Source organism: Leucoraja erinacea, chromosome 5 (assembly GCF_028641065.1).
Source record: "Leucoraja erinacea ecotype New England chromosome 5, Leri_hhj_1, whole genome shotgun sequence".
NCBI classification, from domain to species: Eukaryota; Metazoa; Chordata; class Chondrichthyes; order Rajiformes; family Rajidae; genus Leucoraja; species Leucoraja erinaceus.
The window spans coordinates 27,231,764-27,251,467 of record NC_073381.1 but is presented as its reverse complement, the minus strand read 5'-3'; the positions used below and the strand labels follow the sequence as shown (position 1 = coordinate 27,251,467).

At 44.3% G+C, this 19,704-nt stretch overlaps 1 protein-coding gene across 1 annotated transcript; it reads left to right on the top strand.

Annotated features, from left to right (window-relative positions):
* The first annotated feature begins 1,265 nt into the window (after positions 1-1,265).
* Positions 1,266-13,500, top strand: rsad2 (radical S-adenosyl methionine domain containing 2). Its single transcript, XM_055635276.1, is given in 7 exon segments — positions 1,266-1,562; positions 1,564-1,877; positions 6,250-6,411; positions 7,204-7,433; positions 9,213-9,362; positions 10,189-10,221; positions 11,511-13,500. Coding segments are annotated over 7 exon segments (1,182 nt in total). The 5' UTR covers positions 1,266-1,434; the 3' UTR covers positions 11,676-13,500.
* Positions 13,501-19,704: the final 6,204 nt, after the last annotated feature.

Below are 19,704 nucleotides of genomic sequence, written 5' to 3'. Positions count from 1 at the left end.
GAGGGCTACAGAATGGCATTTAATTCAGATAAGTATGAGATATTCTATTTGGGAAGTCATACCAGGTTAGGACTTTCGCAGTGAACGGTCGACCCTGGTGATTGTTGTGGAACAGAGGGACTGAGGTGTACAAGTGCATAAAGGGCCTGTCCCACTTGCATGCGTTTGGCGCGACCAAACGGAAGCGGATTTTGCACTAAGTTCGCGCTAAGTATGCGCTAAGGTACGCTCTAAGTTCGCGCGTGACGTAATTTGCGTCATACTTACCAATCAGCTGGGCAGGAGGCGGGCAGAGTGAATTTGAGCGTCGCACGTCGTCGGTCGGTGATGTCATCACGCAACACCATGCCAGGCGGTGAGGTCATCGCGCAATACCATGCGCTAGGTGTACGCCATCAAGACGCTGCGTACGCCATCAAGACGCTGCGTACGACCGCAGTGTGCCTGCGTGCCGACAGGCCGTTGGCGCACGAAGATTTCGGACACTGTCAGATTTTGGAGCCCCGCACGATGTCGGGACTAGCCCCGCACAACTCTGAGCTTCTGCATGGGACCGGCCCCGCGTGGCCATATGGTGCCCGTACGCCTCAAGCGACCACGTTTGGCCACGCCAAACGCATGCAAGTGGGACAGGCCCTTAACTCCCAGGTTGAGTGGGTGTTGGAAAAGGTGTTTGGCATGTGGACCTTATCAGTCATGCCACTGAGTATTGGAGTTAACATAGAAACATAGAAATTAGGTGCAGGAGTAGGCCATTCGGCCCTTCGAGCCTGCACCGCCATTCAATATGATCATGGCTGATCATCCAACTCAGTATCCCGTACCTGCCTTCTCTCCATACCCCCTGATTCCCGTTGGGACATTATGCTGCATGAGGCTGAGGGGTGATCTTATAGAGATATATAAAATCATGAGTGGAAGAGCCAAAGTGAATGAAAGTGTTTTATTTCCAGTATAGAGGAATCAAGAACTGGAGGGGCTTAGTTTTAAGGTGAGAGGGGAAATATTTAATAGGAATGTGAGGGGCAACTTTTTGATACAGAGGGTGGTTAAACAGAAGGAGCTTCTAAAGGAGGAAGATGAGGCAAGTAAAATAGCATTTGAAAGACATTTGGACGGGAAAGGTTTGGAGGGAGATGGGCTACGCGCTGGCAAACGGGGCTAGCTGGGATTGGGCATCTTGGTTGCCATCAACCAGTTGGACTTGAAGAGCCTGTTCTGTGCTGTATGGCTCTGTGACTATTACTTCATATAATAAAGCCAGCACAGCAGTAAATGAAACCGAAACTGGTTCACTTCCCGCTCCTCCCCCGCATTGGCAAATGGGGCCTTTTGTTTGTGTGCAACGATTCATAATCAGCTGGAAATAGATGTCAGGACTTTGTTTACATTTTCGATTTTGGTTTCGGATGAAATGAAACCTTGGTCGTTCAAATGAATGTGATTGGTGGACGTCACCACTTGTATCAAACAGATGACCGTATTAAAACATCGAGCCGCCAGCTGAAATTATTACTTGCGAGAAGCAGACTCGAGATCAGTGAGGCTCGGGACCGAAAACTAAACAAACATGTACGTGGTGCTTCTTTGCATTAAATTCCTGCTGCAGGCTTGCCTGCACAAAGCAGGCGAGATCTCACGGTGGGCGATGAAGCTCATTGAACTGTGCAGATTTGAGATCGATGTGGCGGGGCGAGAACGAGTGAAACCGAGCAGAGGGAAGAGTGGAGGGCGTACAAACATCCCACTGAGTGTCAATTACCACTTCACCCGCCAATGCAACTACAAATGCGGCTTCTGTTTTCACACTGCCAAGACATCATTTGTGTTACCCCTGGAAGAAGCCAAAAGAGGACTGAAGCTACTGAAAGCAGCCGGTAAGTCAGATAGATGAGCGATTCACCATTGAAGTATAAAACAGCCCGAATAACTTTTTTCGGTAGCATCTCTGGAGAAAAGGAATGGGTGGCGTTTTAGGTCGGGACCCCCTCTTCAGACCTGTCGCTGAGTTACTCCAGCACTCTGTCTATCTTTGGTATCAATGAGCATCTGCAGTTCTTCGTGTAGGCAGATGCCGGTTTACACCGAAGTTAGGAACAAAATGTTTGGAGTAACTCAGTGGGACTGGCAGCACCTGTAGAGAAAAGGAATGGGTGGCGTTTCGGGTCGAGACCCTTTTGCAGAGATGCTGCCTGTCCCGCTGAGTAACTCCAACAAGTTGTGTCACTCTGCAGTTCTTTGTTTCTACAATATTTATATTATATTAGCCAACAAGTATCCGCAGAAAGCGGCAAGAAGTGGCTCCGTGGGAGAATGTGTTGGAAATAACTGCTCATTGCTTAAACCGAAGATAGACACAAAATGCTGGAGTAACTCAGCGGGACAGGCAGCATCACTCGAGAGAAGGAATGGGTGATGTTTCGGGTCGAAGAAGGGTCTCGACCTGAAATGTCACATCCCCTCTCTCCAGTGATCCTGCCTGGCCCGTTGAGTTACTCCAGCGTTTTGTGTCTGTCTCCCATGGTGAAGGTGTGTCAACAAATAGGTGGAGCGCTTAACTCATGGGGCAATGCCTCCACCAGCTCACCCCCCCCCCCCCCCCAAACAAAAGGCAGAATGAATGCTCCAACCATCGCTCCTCTCTCTAACATGCAGAATAAATGCTCTGACTATATCACTCTCTCTAAACAGCAGGGTTCATTTCAGATACTGTACATTAATAATGGTGCATGCATTTACAACAGAAACTAGACCAAGTGCAATCTGTTCCCCCAACGTGTGGTTGTGGGGGGGGGGGGGGGGGGGGAGGCGGCATGCAGCGTCACAGGGGGGGGGGGGGGGGGGGGGGGGGGGGGGGGGGGGGGGGGGGGGGGGGGGGGGGGGGGGGGGGGGGGGGGGGGGGGGGGGGGGGGGGGGGGGTCTAACTACCCCCCCCCCCCACGGGGGGGGGGGGGGGAGGAGAGAGGGGGAGGAGAGACGGAAGGGGGGAGGGGGGGGGGGGGGGGGGGGAGGGGGGGGAGGAGGGGAAGGGGGAGGAGAGGAAAGAGGAGAGGGGGGGGGGGGGGGGGGGGGGGGGGGGGAGAGAGAGAGAGAGTGCCTTTTTACTTCAACCCAAACAACTATTTGCAGGCAGTGGTTTTTTACCTCTAACCATATTTTCATTTTCAAACCAAATTAAGGGTACTCGCAGTGCTGTAGACATTTGTCAGTGTCATTCAAAGCTCTGATTGAGGCACACCACTTGCAGAGACAGATTGAGGCACACCACTTGCAGAGACTGATTGAGGCACACCACTTCCTGGTTTTATAGTTGCTCCCCCTCCCTCCAGCAGGGGCAGCAGAGAGAATGTGGAATGTTGTAAAAACATTAATATCTCTGTCAATTTTCATCGACGGGAAAAATCTTCAGCACACACGCGGCGGAGGGGGGCTCTGAGCGAGGTGGCCAAAAATGACGGCCGTAGGTGACGGAGTACTCTCGGAAACCGCAGCACAGAAAGCCGAAACCGGTCAAGAACAGAGTTTTAGTAATATAATAGATAGGGAGGTTGCACGGCAGTACGGGTCACAACCAGCTACGCCAGCTGGAGTACAGGCGATGAACTGCAGGTAAGCACTTACCATTGTTTCCTGCGTAGCGGCCCGTTAAAAACAGCCGAAATGGTCAATTTTTGCGCTGTAAATAATTATGGAAATCGGGGTAAGCATGAGAGACATTTATCCTACTTCAGAATTCCAAAAGTGAGGAGAAATGAAGGTAAAGAGAAGCGAGAACTGAAGGGACTACAACAGCTAAAGTGCTTGGCGAGCATTGGCCGTGCAGGTATCAAGATTGAAAATATTGGGAATTATCGCGTTTGCTTACTGCATTTCATCAACAGTAAGGCATTATTTATGTTTTTTCTTGATTCCTTGGTATCTAAAAAGTTTCAGAAGTGATAAATCTGGCTGTAAAAATTTTAAATCGCCCATAGTTCTCAAGTGAACTATGGCCGATTTAAAAAAGAAAACGCTTCTGAAGCAAATTTTATCATTAAAAAAAATTGCAAACCAGTCATGGGTTTTGAATTGCATTTTACTCAGATGCAAGCCAAGGAATGGCATAATTGTTAGCTGTTAATTGGACATAATCAACCTCAGCAAATTGACAATATCCTATTGAAAGGGTGTGGGTGTTGAAGCTGTCAAGACATTTTATTATTTGCCAAAAATATATCTCAGTAGCATAATGATAGAAAACTTACTTTTCCACACACCACTCGTACGTCTGGAGATTTTTTTAATGATAAATTTAGCTTCAGAAGCGTTTTCATTTTGCATGTAAAAACCTACTTCAGAACCATTGGCGATTTAAAAACTTTACAGCCAGATTTATCGCTTCTGAAACTTTTTAGATACCAAAGGAATCAAGAAAAAACACAAATAATGCCTTACTGTTGATGAAATGCATTGAGCAAACGCAATAATTCCCAATATTTTCAATTTCGATATCTGCATGGCCAATGTTCGCCAAGCACTTCAGCTGTTGTTGTCCCTTCAGCTCTCGTTTCTCTGTACCATAATTTCTCCTCACTTTTGCAATTCTGAAGTAGGATGAGTGGAGTAAGTGTCACATCTGTGAGTTCCTGATACATACGCAGTCATGGCCCAGAGGTTACCAGGAGTCATTGGGGATATTGCATTTGAAGGAAGCTCTGAGCTATGTCAGTTTTGTAGTCTTTCACCACAGAAACTACGTAATGTATGTTTCAACAGAGATCATTGCTGGTTGCCTAGAAACTGAATTACATCTACTGTTTCGGAAGGAACTGCAGATGCAGGTTTAAACCGAAGATCATCACAAAAAAATGGAAAACCAAAGATAGACACGCAAATCTAACGAATTGTTTCAACCAGAAACGTCACCCATTCCTTCCCTCCAGACATTTGTTAGTGCATCTGTGCAGCTTCCAAAAAGGCCATTTTCAGTTAAGTGTAGCTGTTGACACTTTGCTGTGCAGCGATTAGCAAAGGGCATCGGCCCAAAAAGGGTGTAATCCCCAAGTAGCCAGTCAGCCGCAACACACGAAGAAGGGTCTCAACCCGAAACGTCACCCATTCCTTTCCTCCAGAGATGCTGCCTGTCCCGCTGAGTTACTCCAGCAAGTTGTGTCAATCTGCAGTTCTTTGTTTCTACAATATTTATTGAAATGTTTCTCACGCTTACCCCGATTTACACAATTATTTACAGCACAAAAAATGACCTTTTCAGCGATTTTTAACAGGTAAGATAGTACGCATTTCGTGTATTAACAGTATATGCCGGAAGCTGCCATGTCCTCCACATGGAATGAGCTGGTCCGTGCGTCACGCCCTTTGACCCGATGACCTTACGTGCAACCCCCATGTAGAATAAAAAATGTTGATGAACCGAAAATATCGAGGACTTGAGCTATAGGAGGGAGGTTGGGCAGACTAGAACTTTATTCATTGGAGTGCAGGAGCGAAGGGAGATATTGGGTGAATGCACACAAATACATCACAAAGATGACATTTTCTGAGCTAATTTGTTGAAAGTGCATAATTGTTGGCCACACTGGTATTATGGTAACTTATTGTATTTACTTTTACTGCTTTTCTCGAATCCGGGATGACTGAATTGACTTTGGATGTCTATGTATTCCAATCATTTATGTTGAAATTACATACCAGTAATCTATGTTCCTTTAACGATACAGGTAGCCCTGCTTTAATGCTTGATTCCATAAAATGAATTTAATGCAACCCGAGTGATGAATTAGGAAACACAATCTGCATTAGGCATTAGGACAGTATTGTTATAATGTAATTTCGAAAGCAATCGGAAGAAAACAATCCAAAGAGCAGTCAGTTTCACCGTGGGTGGCCATTGAAACTGATAAGTCGTCGCTACTATAGACACGGATGCAAACGTACTCTATTAAACAATGTAACATATAGGCTGTCGTATTTTTTAGCGTGCAATTACAAAAATCAACTTGTTGCTCTAGAAAAGACCTTTATTTTTGAAAATGCTGAGGGAAAATAATGTTATTTTTTCGAGTTTGAATCTAGCAGCTAACGCCATTCCAACACGATTGTCACTGTATCGCGAATTTCCACAAGAGGAGGATTAACTGTCGTGTTATGGCCGAACTACCCGTGCTAGTAGAGCTGACCGGATCAATGATGTTGTTTCATCAACTCACCAACTTGGTATTTGAATTGAAACCATGTTTTTCTCTTGGCCAGGCATGGAGAAAATAAATTTTTCAGGAGGAGAGCCATTTATACACAACAACGGAGAGTTTTTGGGGAAGATGGTGCAGTACTGTAAACGGGAGCTCAACCTGCCCAGTGTCAGCATTGTGAGCAACGGGAGTCGGATCACCGAGAAATGGTTTAAAAGCTACGGTAATGTCTTTCATCAAGCCTAAGAAAGCGCATGCCCTTGTATCCATAATACATTTGGGACATGTCTACATTCTAAATAAAAACCGAAATAAGTTAAAAGAAATATGCTCTTCCAATGGGCCAAATTATGAATTTACCATCTAATGGAGATTTAACCATCTAATCCACAAGTGCTTTGTAGATAAAGCAGATTGTGCATTTTACCTCTCTATCAGCATGAGGTCCTCAAGTTACACCAGGAATCCCTCCACACACTATTCTTGTGGGTATTGTTGAGATGGATTGTTAAATGGCCACTATTCACCATTCATATACATTAAGTCATGACATTCAGTCTCTCTTGAGGGTGGCTTGGCCTGTGGCACTAAAAGTGCTAATTGTTTCCAAAGTTGCACCCAAGAAAAAAAAAATGATGTGGCTAAAATGTTTGTCCACAACACGCCAACTTTGTGTAAGGAGAATAATATATTTCCTGGACTACTCTAGTTCAACAGCTGAACACTGGAAAATTGTGTCATAATATTCACTTCTGCCATGATTCCTATTAAGGACTGTAGATTAATGTGCACACTTGATTTGTGGAGCAGAAGTGAAGCAACTTGTCTAGAAGGGGAAGTAAAATCAAAGGCCAATCAACTTCCCCAATTAGCATGATTGCAAAACAGAATAAATAACATGATGCCTGATAGTTTTTCTTTCAATGATAATGCAGTAGAACATGTAATTTCTAATATCCAATTTTTAAAACTAAGGCTGACGATAAACATTTTATATCAAATGTTCATATTACAGGTGAGGATTTGGACATTTTGGCCGTTTCATGTGACAGTTTTGATGAAGACACCAACCGTATCATTGGCCGTGGGCAAGGGAAGAAAAATCACATTGAGAATCTCCACAAGGTCCGAATGTGGTGCAAGGATTACAAAGTGGCTTTTAAAATCAACTCTGTCATTAATAGATTCAACATTGAAGAGGAAATGATTGAAGAAATCAGGAGTCTGGATCCAGTCAGATGGAAGGTAATTCAATGAACTTGCACCTGTGTTAAAAAAACATACCTTTTAAGAATATAGGCAGCAAAGTGTTGAATGCTAGTGTTACTGCAGTTAGGGGTGAAATTAAATACTGAATTGTTCCTAAAGTACCAAGCTAGGGAGTGGCAATTATATTTGTTGGAATGGTTCGATTATTTTGATGAGCTTGTTCTTCATTTGTCCAAGATCACCATCTTCTCAAGAGTATCCAGGGTTGGGGAATTAGCCTTAGCCACAGCAATACAGATATCCCCAAAAATAAATGAATTAAAAAAACACCATGCATAACAATTCTCTCAATCTCCTTCCCGTATTCTATTTTGGAGGAACATTTTAAGTTAGCCCCCCTTCTCTGCCTGATGCCTGGGTGTGAAGACTGGTGCTTTGTCCGTGCACTGCATCACAGTGGTCATGCTAGCATCATAACACAAATATGTACAATTATGCATCAATACATCATACTATGCAACATTATCACTGTCTTCAGGAGCCGCAATGTTACTATAGGAAGAGCATATTGATTGACTTCAGGAAAGATTGCGACAGTTAACAAGACGTAATAAATAGTGGAATTTAATGCCTATCCATGTTTTCCAGAAATCCTGCCTGACCTGCTGAACTACTCCAGCATTTTGTTTCTTTTTTTGTAAAACAGCATCTGCAGTTCCATGTCTCGGTATTTAATGACCGTTGTTTTTTTTTTTGCATTCAGCAGTTAAAAGAACAAAGTAATCCAGTAAATGGATGATTTCTTATTTTTAAGACAATGACTACTAGATCTAGATTCCTCCATATAAGGAAATAACCACACTGCCAAGATTCCTCAGGATCCTATACCATTAAGTCACCTCTTACTTACACTTTCAATCTCCAGGAGATACAACCCATCCTGTTTATTTATTTATTTCGGCCTCACCCACTGAGCTTCTCCAGCATTTTGTGTCTACCTTCGATTTTACCAGCATCTGCAGTTCTTTCTTCAAACAAACTGTTGAAACTTTCTTTAGACGAGAAGTTTTGAGCAGCAGTAACCTGTTTGTTGTGGTTTTCATACATAATAACTTCATTCCAGCATAATGTTATGTTTTGAAAAGAAGTAAAGCAGGAATCTAAAGAGGCATGAGGAAGTAGTTTCACTTGGAGTATAGCACTGTGTACCTAGACGTGATTGTGCAAGCTCAGATTTTGAACTGGAATGGCATAGGCTGGGTTATGTCCAAAAAATAGTTTCTCAACTGTGGTGGTCATAGATCAATGTGCTGATGGTGAGTGGCTAGTGATGTTCTGCTGGGCTCACTGTGCCCTGAGTGTGAAGGTGGCACTGGTTGGGAACACTGTAGCTGATGGTCCCAACTAGAAATGTATTCTAATTAAATTAATATACTTTACCACTCCAGTTATGATGAAAACAGATGAAAGGCAATTTTTCCAAATCCATTAACTCAATTGCACAGCAGGATCTTACATGCAACTAGACATTAACCTGCAATTAACCCGGCAGTCTTACAGAGGGAGGTAACTTGAATAGAACACAAATTGGTAGAATAACTCGGTATAAAGAAGGTTTCCGACCATAGGTCATCCATAGCATCTAGAAATGCTGCCTGACCCGCTGAGTTAAGGCAGCATTTCATGTTCAAGATTCCAGCATCTAGTTCCTTGTGGGAATACAGGTAAAAACATAACGTAATGTTGAAGTTAACTGGGAATGTGCCTGGATGGTTCATTTGATCATAATTGATGTACTTACTTAATTCACTGCAGGTTTTCCAGTGTTTATTGATTGAAGGAGAGAATGCTGGAGAAGAGGCTCTAAGACATGCAGAGACATTTCTTATCAGCGATGAAGATTTTCAGAGGTTCTTGGATCGACATAAAGACATCAAGTGCCTTGTGCCAGAATCCAACGAGAAGGTCAGTAAGATATATAGGGAAGGAATAGAAACATAGAAATTAGGTGCAGGAGTAGGCCATTCGGCCCTTCGAGCCTGCACCGCCATTCAATATGATCATGGCTGATCATCCAACTCAGTATCCCGTACCTGCCTTCTCTCCATACCCTCTGATCCCCTTAGCCACAAGGGCCACATCTAACTCCCTCTTAAATATAGCCAATGAACTGGCCTCGACTACCCTCTGCGGCAGATAGTTCCAGAGATTCACCACTCTCTGTGTGAAAAAAGTTCTTTTCATCACGATTTCCCCCTTATCCTTAAGCTGTGACCCATGGAACTGGGACTATCTTGTGAGTAGGGTAATTATATCCTATAATTACAATACTTCTGTGATAGTTTTACCCAGCATTTCTGATTCCATCGTCATTTACAATGATTAATTTGAGGACTTCCACTATTTCTCAGTTTTTCCCCATTATTGACCGACACCTGAAGATCTATTGTAAAACCCACAGTTGTGGACACATCTGGCAATGAGTTTACTACTATATTGCCCATAAAAATATGATCTTTGATTAAACACCCAATTGTACTCTTGTGATTTCAAATGGAACAAAAGAAAGTTAATTTCCTCTGATGATTCATACTTAGAGTATGTGTATAGAGCCAAAGATTCATTGAAAAATTCAGACAAATTACTAGTACATCCATATTTATCTGCATGTTTTTCAGTTTTATGTCTGTGCTGTTTTATTTAGTCTTGGCTTTTGTACATTTTAACAGAAATGATTAAAAAATGACAACCGTTAAACAAATAACATAGTTTATTTTTTTGTCCTCTTCAGATGCGAGATTCCTACCTCATCCTTGATGAATATGTAAGTAGTATTTTATTACAATCACAATGACTTCAGTCCCGTTCCCACAAATACACATTGTGAAAAATGATACCGTAATATATTCTATAACAATAATGATATTAGAATTGGAATTTCAAAGGAATAAAACCACATTGGTTTTACTTTTTGAGAAACTTAAAGTAATATATGTTAAAAAAAAGAGACAAAGTACGGGAGTGAGTCGGCAGGTCCGGCAGCATCTCTGGAGAACATGAAAAGGTGACATTTTGGTTTGGGATCATTGTTCAACTATTCTTGTTGCCCAGAGATAATACCTGATCTGCTCAGTTTACTCCACTACTTTCTGTCCTTTTTCATAAACCAGTTCCTTGAGTCTCCATATTATATATAATATTTTCAGTGCTGTAATGTTTTAAATTGAGGGGGAAAGCTGTCTTAGAAGCATTTGATTATTTGCCATTTGAATTAATGTTTAAAAATTTAAATGAAGACAGGAAAGGTACAGATATTTTATGTATATGTTTTAAAGTATGAATGCAATAGGTATACACCTAAGCTTGCTTAAGTGTGTACTTGTGGTTAAATGCTGGTAAAATATCACTGATATGATCTTATGCACCTGACATCACATGAAACTTAATTATTTCTCTAGTGTACAAATGGGAATGCAGAAGCATTCTGGTGGATACTATATGGAGTCTATGAGTCCGCTCAGGAATCTGCTCTAAGGTTCTCTGTCAGTGAGACCCTGGGGCAGGAACAGCAATCCCATTCTTACCATTGGCACTTTTAGGATAGGAAGAAAGATAAGAGGCAAATTACATTTATTAAATTACCACTTCTATAATAAAGTCTTTATTTTTTTAGATTGATTTAAGTGGTTTTAGAAGATTTCCATTTTAATTTTCCACGATAACTATTACAATTCACTTTTAAGTATTTTTAATTATGAGGGATACTCCAATGGATTTGACCACTGGTAAATCGGGAGCTGTGGCTTTACCATCAGTCAAAATCAGAAGGATTTTGAGGAGTTTTCAAAGGTATTTTGTGGGTATGTTTTCTCCTGGTACATCTTTGTGCTTCAATTTATAAGGATATGAGCCAAACACAGCAAGAAGGATTTGTGTAGAGAGGTATATTTTTCAGAATGGACAGGTTGGGCTGAAGAGCCTATTAATCTATGGATCTCTGAATTCTATATGGAGTAAACTGAGAATGCAATTCAGAGAAGACAAAATATGCATACTAATATAATTTTATTTCCATATTTTAAAATAACAATGCAATTATCTAATATTTTTCAGATGCGCTTCCTTGATTGCACACAAGGCAGAAAAGATCCATCCAAATCCATCTTAGATGTAGGCGTCGAGAATGCTATTACATTTAGTGGATTTGATGAAAAGATGTTTTTCAAACGTGGAGGGAAGTACAAATGGAGTAAAGCAGATATGCAGCTCGAATGGTAACTGCTGATTGCTGTTTCAATCTGACACTTATGAACAGTATTTATGCCAGTTATTTTCTGCATTCAGTAACCTTTTGTGCACATAAAATCCCGACGCATTTGCAGTAAAGTGAAGAATGTATAACAATGGACCAAAAAGAAGATCCTATTTAAATCGCAGGATGAACTTTGAAAATTGTGATTGAGTTGCAGATTCAGCAGACAAATTATCGAATTGAAATACTGAATATTGATACCAGTAATTTGCAGAGCCTCAGTAAGCCAAATGCTTTCTGTTTGGAAAAACATCTTAAACTAGCTAAACACTTCTTATAATTTGACATAAGATTCTATGACTAGTTGTTGCAGTTGAGTACCAGCTGCTGTTGTCAGCTTGTCAGTGAGGATACTGTAGTGATCGCTGTGGTTCCGGCAGTGATATCCTAGAGGAATGGATTGCTTTGCTCCTTCCCATAACCAGCAATAAACAAGCCAAATTGTGTGTTTATATGCCTTTGTATTTCAAATAATTAGAGATGCGCATGTAATTTAGGCTCCAGCTACTGTAAAAAAAAAACTTGAAGGTTGTTTTATTTTTATTTTTGTCAAAAATTGCAAATTTTCAAAATATTTTTTATATATATTTGAGTTATAGGTTTGACATTCAACGAGAATCGTTGCATTTTTTATAATCATATCTTGGAAGTTTTATGTTTTATACATTAAATGTTTAAAATCATTCAAAGAATCATGCATGTATTCAAATTTCAATCTGTAGCAATGCTAGTTTTCCACCAGCAGTTTGCGTTTTGCTTTGGCACCATTATAACCATTGTGATATAACTTTAGAGTGCTTGTTCGTTCTGATTGTCCGTGAAACTACCGTACCAGCCACTGGGCTGAAAGTGGGCAGGACATACAGCAAAACAAATTACATTTTTAAGCAAACAAATGAGAAAGACAAGTTTGTTTCAAATCTTGGCAGAAGAAGGAGATGCAGAGGTGAAAATGTGTGTGTGTGACGCTGCACGCCACACGCCCCTGCAACTGCGCGTTGAGGGGATGGGACCCAGCGGGTCCCCCTTGGTCTAGTATCGTATAATCGTTTCAAATTCAAAATAAGTAGATTGATAGTATAGTGAACGGAAAGAAATGAGTCCAAATATTTAAAGTGATCTCAGCATAACATTGAGTGACGTTCCATATCCCATGTTAGTAAGATTTTACAAATGTCTAAATTCTTATCTCTTCTTTGCAGATTTCATATTTTAGACAGAATTTACAAGAACTTGTAACTAATGTAACTTTTGAAGAGCTTTACACGAACAATACCATGCAATATTTGACTCGGGGCTGCAGAAGGAACTTTTAGAACAGGAAAGAGTGGGGTTTTAAGAAGTGTCGTAAAAGTAGATGCAGCAGAAAGAGGGTGGGCCAACATCCAGAGGTATGACTTTCAACTGAGGAATGATAAAACCAGCCGTGTGCAGAAGTCAGAGAGAGGAGAGCACCAAGATCTCATTTGTTAAATCCGGAGGAGATTAAGGAGATAAGGACAAGAAAGATAAGGAAAAGAAGACCGCGGTGGGGTTTTAACACAGGGATGAAAGTCTGAAATTGCTGGACGAGATGCCAAAGTGCATCATAGAATACAAGGGTGATTACTGACCAGTGCTTGGTGCGAGAGTTAGGGTATTAATATTGCTTGGCACTTTTAAAAAGTATACGGGTCCACAATTCAATGTAAAATTCAACTTGCATTTCTGTTAATATGACATTTCCATATTTTGTATTACTAAGTGAATTAAAATTGTTAATAAAAAATAGAAAAATATGCAGTGCATATGTTGTATTCAATCTTTTGAGAGCTAATTTATTTGTGGAGAAGTAACACTTTTAATTTATCTACCATTAAACAGATCTTTCCCACTTTATTTCTAGCAGCATTGAGTCCCTGCAAGTAATGCGTAAAATATAACGTCATAAGTGATAGGAGCAGAATTATGCCATTCAGCCCATCAAGTCTATTCCGGCATTCAATCATGATTGATCTATGTCTGCCTCCTAACCCCATTCTCCCGTCTTCTCCCCATAACCACTGATACCTGTACGAGCCAATAATCTATCTGCCGTAAAAATATCCATAGACTTGGCCTTCAGCCTTCTGTGGCAATGAATTCTACAGATTCACCATCCTCTGACTTAAGAAATTCCTCCTCATCTCTTTCGGAGTGGCGGCGCGGCTCTGGCTGCAGCGGCTCACCGGCAGTCCCGTTTGTTTGTGTTTTTTGTGTTGTTTATTTTGTTTTGGTTAATCTAGTTTTTTGGTTTTTTAGCTTGTGTATTTTTGTGTTTTTGGTTTGTTTTGTTGGGGGGGGTTGGGTTGAAACGGGGTTTGCAGTCTCTCCCTGCGGGGGAATGCGACCTTTTTGTCGTATTCCCCTTCTCTGCCTCCGTCTGTGCTGAGGCCTAATGGAGCTGACGACCTAGAGGCTCCGGAGGCAGAGCCCGTCAGGAGCTCGCTCCCGTCAGGGTGGTCCGGCTTAGGGCTGGAAGAGGTTGGGATGCTCCCGTGAGGGCGGCCAGCCCGAGGGTGGAACGAGGCTCTCGTCGGAACGGCCGAGTTCGGGGAGGTGCGGTGCTCGCAGCCCGAGGGAGGTTGGCGCCCATGTCGGGGCTGCCTGGCCCAAGGGAGAAGCGACGCCCAAGTCGGGGCGGCACGGACCAGGGAAGAAGCGACGCCCATGTCGGGGCGGCCCGGTCCGGGGGAGGTTCGGCGCCCATGTCAGGGCGGCCCAGCCCGAGGCTGAAGACGGTGCGGTACTCGTGAGGGTGGCTGGGACGGTATTCTGGCGGTGGTGGCCTGAGTCCGGGCCAGCGGCTGCGTCTGCAGGACTGGTGGGCGGCAGCTTCGACCACCCCGGGCCGCGGTGTTTGAGCCGCGGGACTGATTTATAACATCGCCCGGGGGGGTATCGCCTCAGCGCAGAGGGAGAAGAGGAGGGAAGAGACTGCAGACCTAAGACTTTTGCCTCCATCACAGTGAGGAGATGCTGGGTGGACTCACTGTGGTGGATGTTAATATGTGTTTATTGTTGTTTTTATTGTATTATATTATATGTATGACTGCAGCAATTTCGTTCAGACTTCGGTCTGAATGACAATAAAGGCTATCTAATCTAAAGGAACATCCTTTAATTCTGAGGACCAAGATCCTCTAGACTATCCCACTAGTGGAAATATCCTCTCCACATCCACTCTATCCAGGCCTATCACTATTAGGTAAGCTTCAATGAGATCCACCCACATCCTTCTAAACTCCAGCGAATAGAGGCCCAATGCTGTCAAATGATCAACATAGGCTAACTCACTCATTCCTGGGATCATTCTCGTAAACCTCCTCTGAGCCCAGAGCCAGCATATCTTATCTCAGATATGGGGCCCAAAATTGCTCACAATATTCCAAATGCGGCCTGACCAGCGCCTTAGAGCCTCGGCATTACATTCCTGTTTTTGTATTCTAGTCCAAGAAATAAATGCTAGCATTGGGTTTGCCTTCCTTACTACCAATTTGACTTGAAAATTAATTTTTTGGGAATCCTGCACCAGCACTACCTAGTCCTTTACCACTTTCGATTTCTGGATTTTCTCCCCATTTCGAAAATAGTCTATGCCTTTATTTCTACTACAAATATGCACTTTGCTACAATGTATGCCATCTGCCACATCTCTGTCCACTCTCCCAATCTGTCTTGTCATTCTGCCGAGTCCCTACTTTCTCTACACTACCTGCCCCTTCATTTATTTTCGTATCTGCAAACCTGGTCACAAAGCCAATCCCCTCATCCAAATCATTAATATATACAACGTGAAGAGTTGCGGTCCCAGCACCGAGCCCTGCGGAACTCCGCTAGTCGGAGATGGCCATCAAGGCTGTGCTCCCTGCCGATCACCAGCCCCTCACACCCCCTACGACGTGTACGTGGCACTGAGCAGGATTAATGCATGTAAGGCTGCTGGTCCTGACGGCATCCCCGGGCTCGTCCTCAGGGCCTGTGCTATGCAGCTGACAGACGTCTGGACTGACATCTGCAACCTGTCACTTGCCCAGTTGTCCCCACCTGCCTTAAAACTACCTCCATTGTGCCAGTGCCAAAACATTCCACTGCGACAAGCCGCAACGACTTCCGCCCAGTTGCACTTATTCTCATCATCACCAAGTGCTTCGAGAGGCTGGTCCTGGCACACCTCAAAGGCTGCTTACCCCCCACATTGGATCCCTATCAGTTTGCCTACCGCAAGAACAGGAGGACGTAGGATGCCATCTCAACGGCACTTCACTCCGCCCTCTCCCACCTCGACAACAGAGACACTTACGTAAGAATGCTGTTCATCGATTACAGCTCAGCATTCAACACCATTATACCATCAAAACTGATCACCAAACTCGGTAACCTGGGCATCGACCCCTCCCTCTGCAACTGGATATTGGACTTTCTAACCAACAGACCCCAGTCTGTTAGGTTAGACAAGCACAACCTCTTCAACCCTCACCCTGAACACCGGCGTTCCACAGGGCTGTGTGCTGAACCCCCTCCTCTACTCGCTCTTCACCTATGACTGCACACCTGTGCATGGTACTAACACCATCATCAAGTATGCAGATGATACAACGGCACCCCCGCTGGGTCTATGCCATCCCCGCTGGGCTTACACCACCCCTGCTGGGCCCACGCCACCCCGCTGGGTCCACGCCACCCTCGCTGACCCCCGCTGGGCACACACCACCCTCGCTGGGCCCACGCCACCTTCATCCCCCCCGCCCGCTGGGCCCTCGCCACTCCCACGGGGCCCACGCCACCTTCATTCCCTCGCCCGCTGGGCCCGCACCACCTTCATCTTCGCCCCCCCCCGCAAGAAAGAGGGGGGATGTGAGGGGGGGAGGGGGAGAGAGAGAGGGGAAGGGAGAGGAGAGATGGGGAGGGGAGAGGAAAAGTGTGAATATCTTGAGTGAGATTGCAAAATTAAGGTAGGTTTTAGAACTATTATAGTTTCTCTTCCATATGAATAATATTAAACAATATCAAATAATATCAAACAATGGAACTGCTTTCTTTTCCTTGATAACAATACTGAAAAATATGAATTCCATAGTTTGTGACATAAATACACATTTTAATGGGATCATTATACAGGTGCACAACCTTTTACCCGGTGTTCCGGAAACCGAAAAACTCCGAAAACCATTTTTTCCAGATTTCGTCTGCGCACCAAAGCTCGCGTTTGGCGCCAAACTTGACCCGAAACGACCCACGGTCAACCCAGGTCTGTACTACTGTAGCGGCTGCCTCCTCCCCGAGAACGGGAGACGCTTAAACATCTGTAAATCATTGCTTAAATGTTAGTCAGTTAGTTTGGAGGGCTTTTATGTGAAGGGAGGGTGAAGGGGTAAACTTTAATTCTTAGTCCCCTACCTGGTCGGAGAGGCGGGGAGCGGTCAATGCCTTACCGGGTCGCCGTGCAGTAAGCTCCGCAGCGCTGTGGCCGGTGGGGCTGCGGGCGGCGCCGGTTGTAGCTCCGACCCCGACAACTCTACCCCTGGCTGCGAGGCGCTCCAAATCCAGCGGCCCGCGGCCGGACGCCCCAGCTCCGTGAATGTCGGGAGTCAGCGGCGTCGCAGCGCTGGGATACCAGCGGGGAGCGGGCAATGCCTTACCGGGTCGCCGTGCGGCAAGCTCCGGAGCGCTGTGGCCGCCGACTCCCAACGTTCGCGGAGCGTCGCTGGATTGGGAGCCGCGCAGCCAGGGGTAGAGTTGCCGGGGTCGGAGTTCCAACCGGCGCCGCCCGCGGCCGGACGGAGCCCCCCGCTCCGCGAGGTTGGGAGTCGCCGACCAGGTAGGGGACTAAGAATTAAAGTTTCCCCCTTCACCCCTACTCCACCACCACCACATAAAATCCCTCCAAACTAACTGACTAACATTTATGCAATGATTCTCCCGGTCTCCGGGGAGGAGGCAGCTGCTCCAGACTTTTCAAGCCGCCCGCGCTACCTACCTAATCTACGCTAAAAATCTTCCATTCGGAAATCCGAAAATGTCCGAAAATCCGACAAGTGTCTGGTCCCAAGGCTTTCGGATAAAAGGTTGTGCACCTGTATACAGATGTAACATTTCCATTTTGAGATCGGAGGGAGTGCTGGGGGCAAATATGCGTCAAGCCGATAGCCTAATCTTTAAAGAGTTAAAAGATAGCTTAATCGATAAAGCGCTGAGAAGAGGAATCAGAGCAGCCAAGGAAAGGTACTCTGAGAAGTTGAGGAGCAAGTTCTCAGCTAGTGATTCTTCTTCAGTTTGGAAGGGCATGCAAGAAGTCACCAGCTATAAGAGGAAAGCCCCCCTGCTCTTTGGACAATCGTCAGCTGACGAACAACCTGAATGAGTTTTACTGCAGTCTTGAAAATCAGAAACGTAACCCTGAAACCCCCTCCCCAACAAACACAGCCAGACCCCAGTCTGCAAAGATTGGACCCTGCACCCTCTCCTTGCCATTCACCACTTCACACCTACTTAAGGCAAGACTCCAGTATGAAAAGAGTGGAACCTTTCCCACCCCACCGAACCACTTCACACACCCACTCACAGCCTGACCTCAGTCTGCAAAGACTGGGCCCTTCTACACACACCCCACTCCAATCACCACTTCACACCCAATGACTGCACCTCCACAGACACCTCTGTCAAGCTTCTCAAGTTTGTGGATGACAATTGGCCTGATCCAGGATGGGGATCTTTTTACTCTTTTCAGTTTGACATCTTTCCTATTCACAGAGTTGATGTGGACAAGCTTTTCCCTTTGAGAATAGGGAAGATTCAAACAAGAGGACATGACTTCAGAATTAAGGGACAGAAGTTTAGGGGTAATATGAGGGGGAACTTCTTTACGCAGAGAGTGGTAGCGGTGTGGAATGAGCTGCCAGTGGAAGTGGTGGAGGCAGGTTCATTGGCATCATTTAAAAATAAATTGGATAGGCATATGGATGAGAAGGGGATGGAGGGTTATGGTATGAGTGCAGGCAGGTGGGACTAAGGGGAAAAAAAAGTTTGTTCGGCACGGACTTGTAGGGCCGAGATGGCCTGTTTCCGTGCTGTAATTGTTATATGGTTATATGGTTATAACACGGTGTCCAGAATTGAACACAATATTCTAAATGCGGTCTCACCAACGTCTTATACAACTGCAACATGACCTCCCAACTTCTATACTCAATACTCTGACTGATGAGGGCCAAAGTGCCAAAATACTTTTTGACCACCTGATACACCTGCGACACGACCTTCAAGGAACCATGCAACCATCAACCATTCCTCTGCCCACCTGGCTAATTGATCCAGGTCCTGCTGCAATCTTTCACAACCATCTTCACTATCTACAAAACCACTCACTTCTGTATCATCAGCAAACTTGCTAATCTTGCCCTGTTCTGTGGCGTTTCAGAGTGCTGGAGTAACTCAGCGGGTCGGGTGAGTATAGAAGTTGGGAGGTCATGTTCCAGTTGCATAATTGGAACTGTTATGTTTGATATTTATGTTTAGTAGAGAGTAGAGTGTTTAATTTAATTTGTTCATGATATATGTATTTTTATTTCTATTTACTTGCTGTTATTTGTACTGCACACTGAACGGACACTGGTTGAGCAACGTTTTTTTGTTTCCTCTGGGTATGTGAGTACTCAGGAAATAACAATAAAGATATACTGATACTGATACTGATAAGAAGTTGGTGAGGCCGCATTCAGAGTATTGTGTTCAGTTCTGGGCACCATGTTATAGGAAAGATGTCATCAAACTGGAAAGGGTACAGTGAAGATTTATGAGGATGTTGCCAGGACTAGAGGGCCAGAGCTATAGGGAGAGGTTGAGTAGGCTGGGACTCTATTTCATGGAGCACAGGAGGCTGAAGGATGATCTAATAGAGGTGTATAAAATCATGATTTGATTAGATATGGTTGAGTCTTTTGCCCAGAGTAAGTGAATCGAGGAGCAGAGGACATA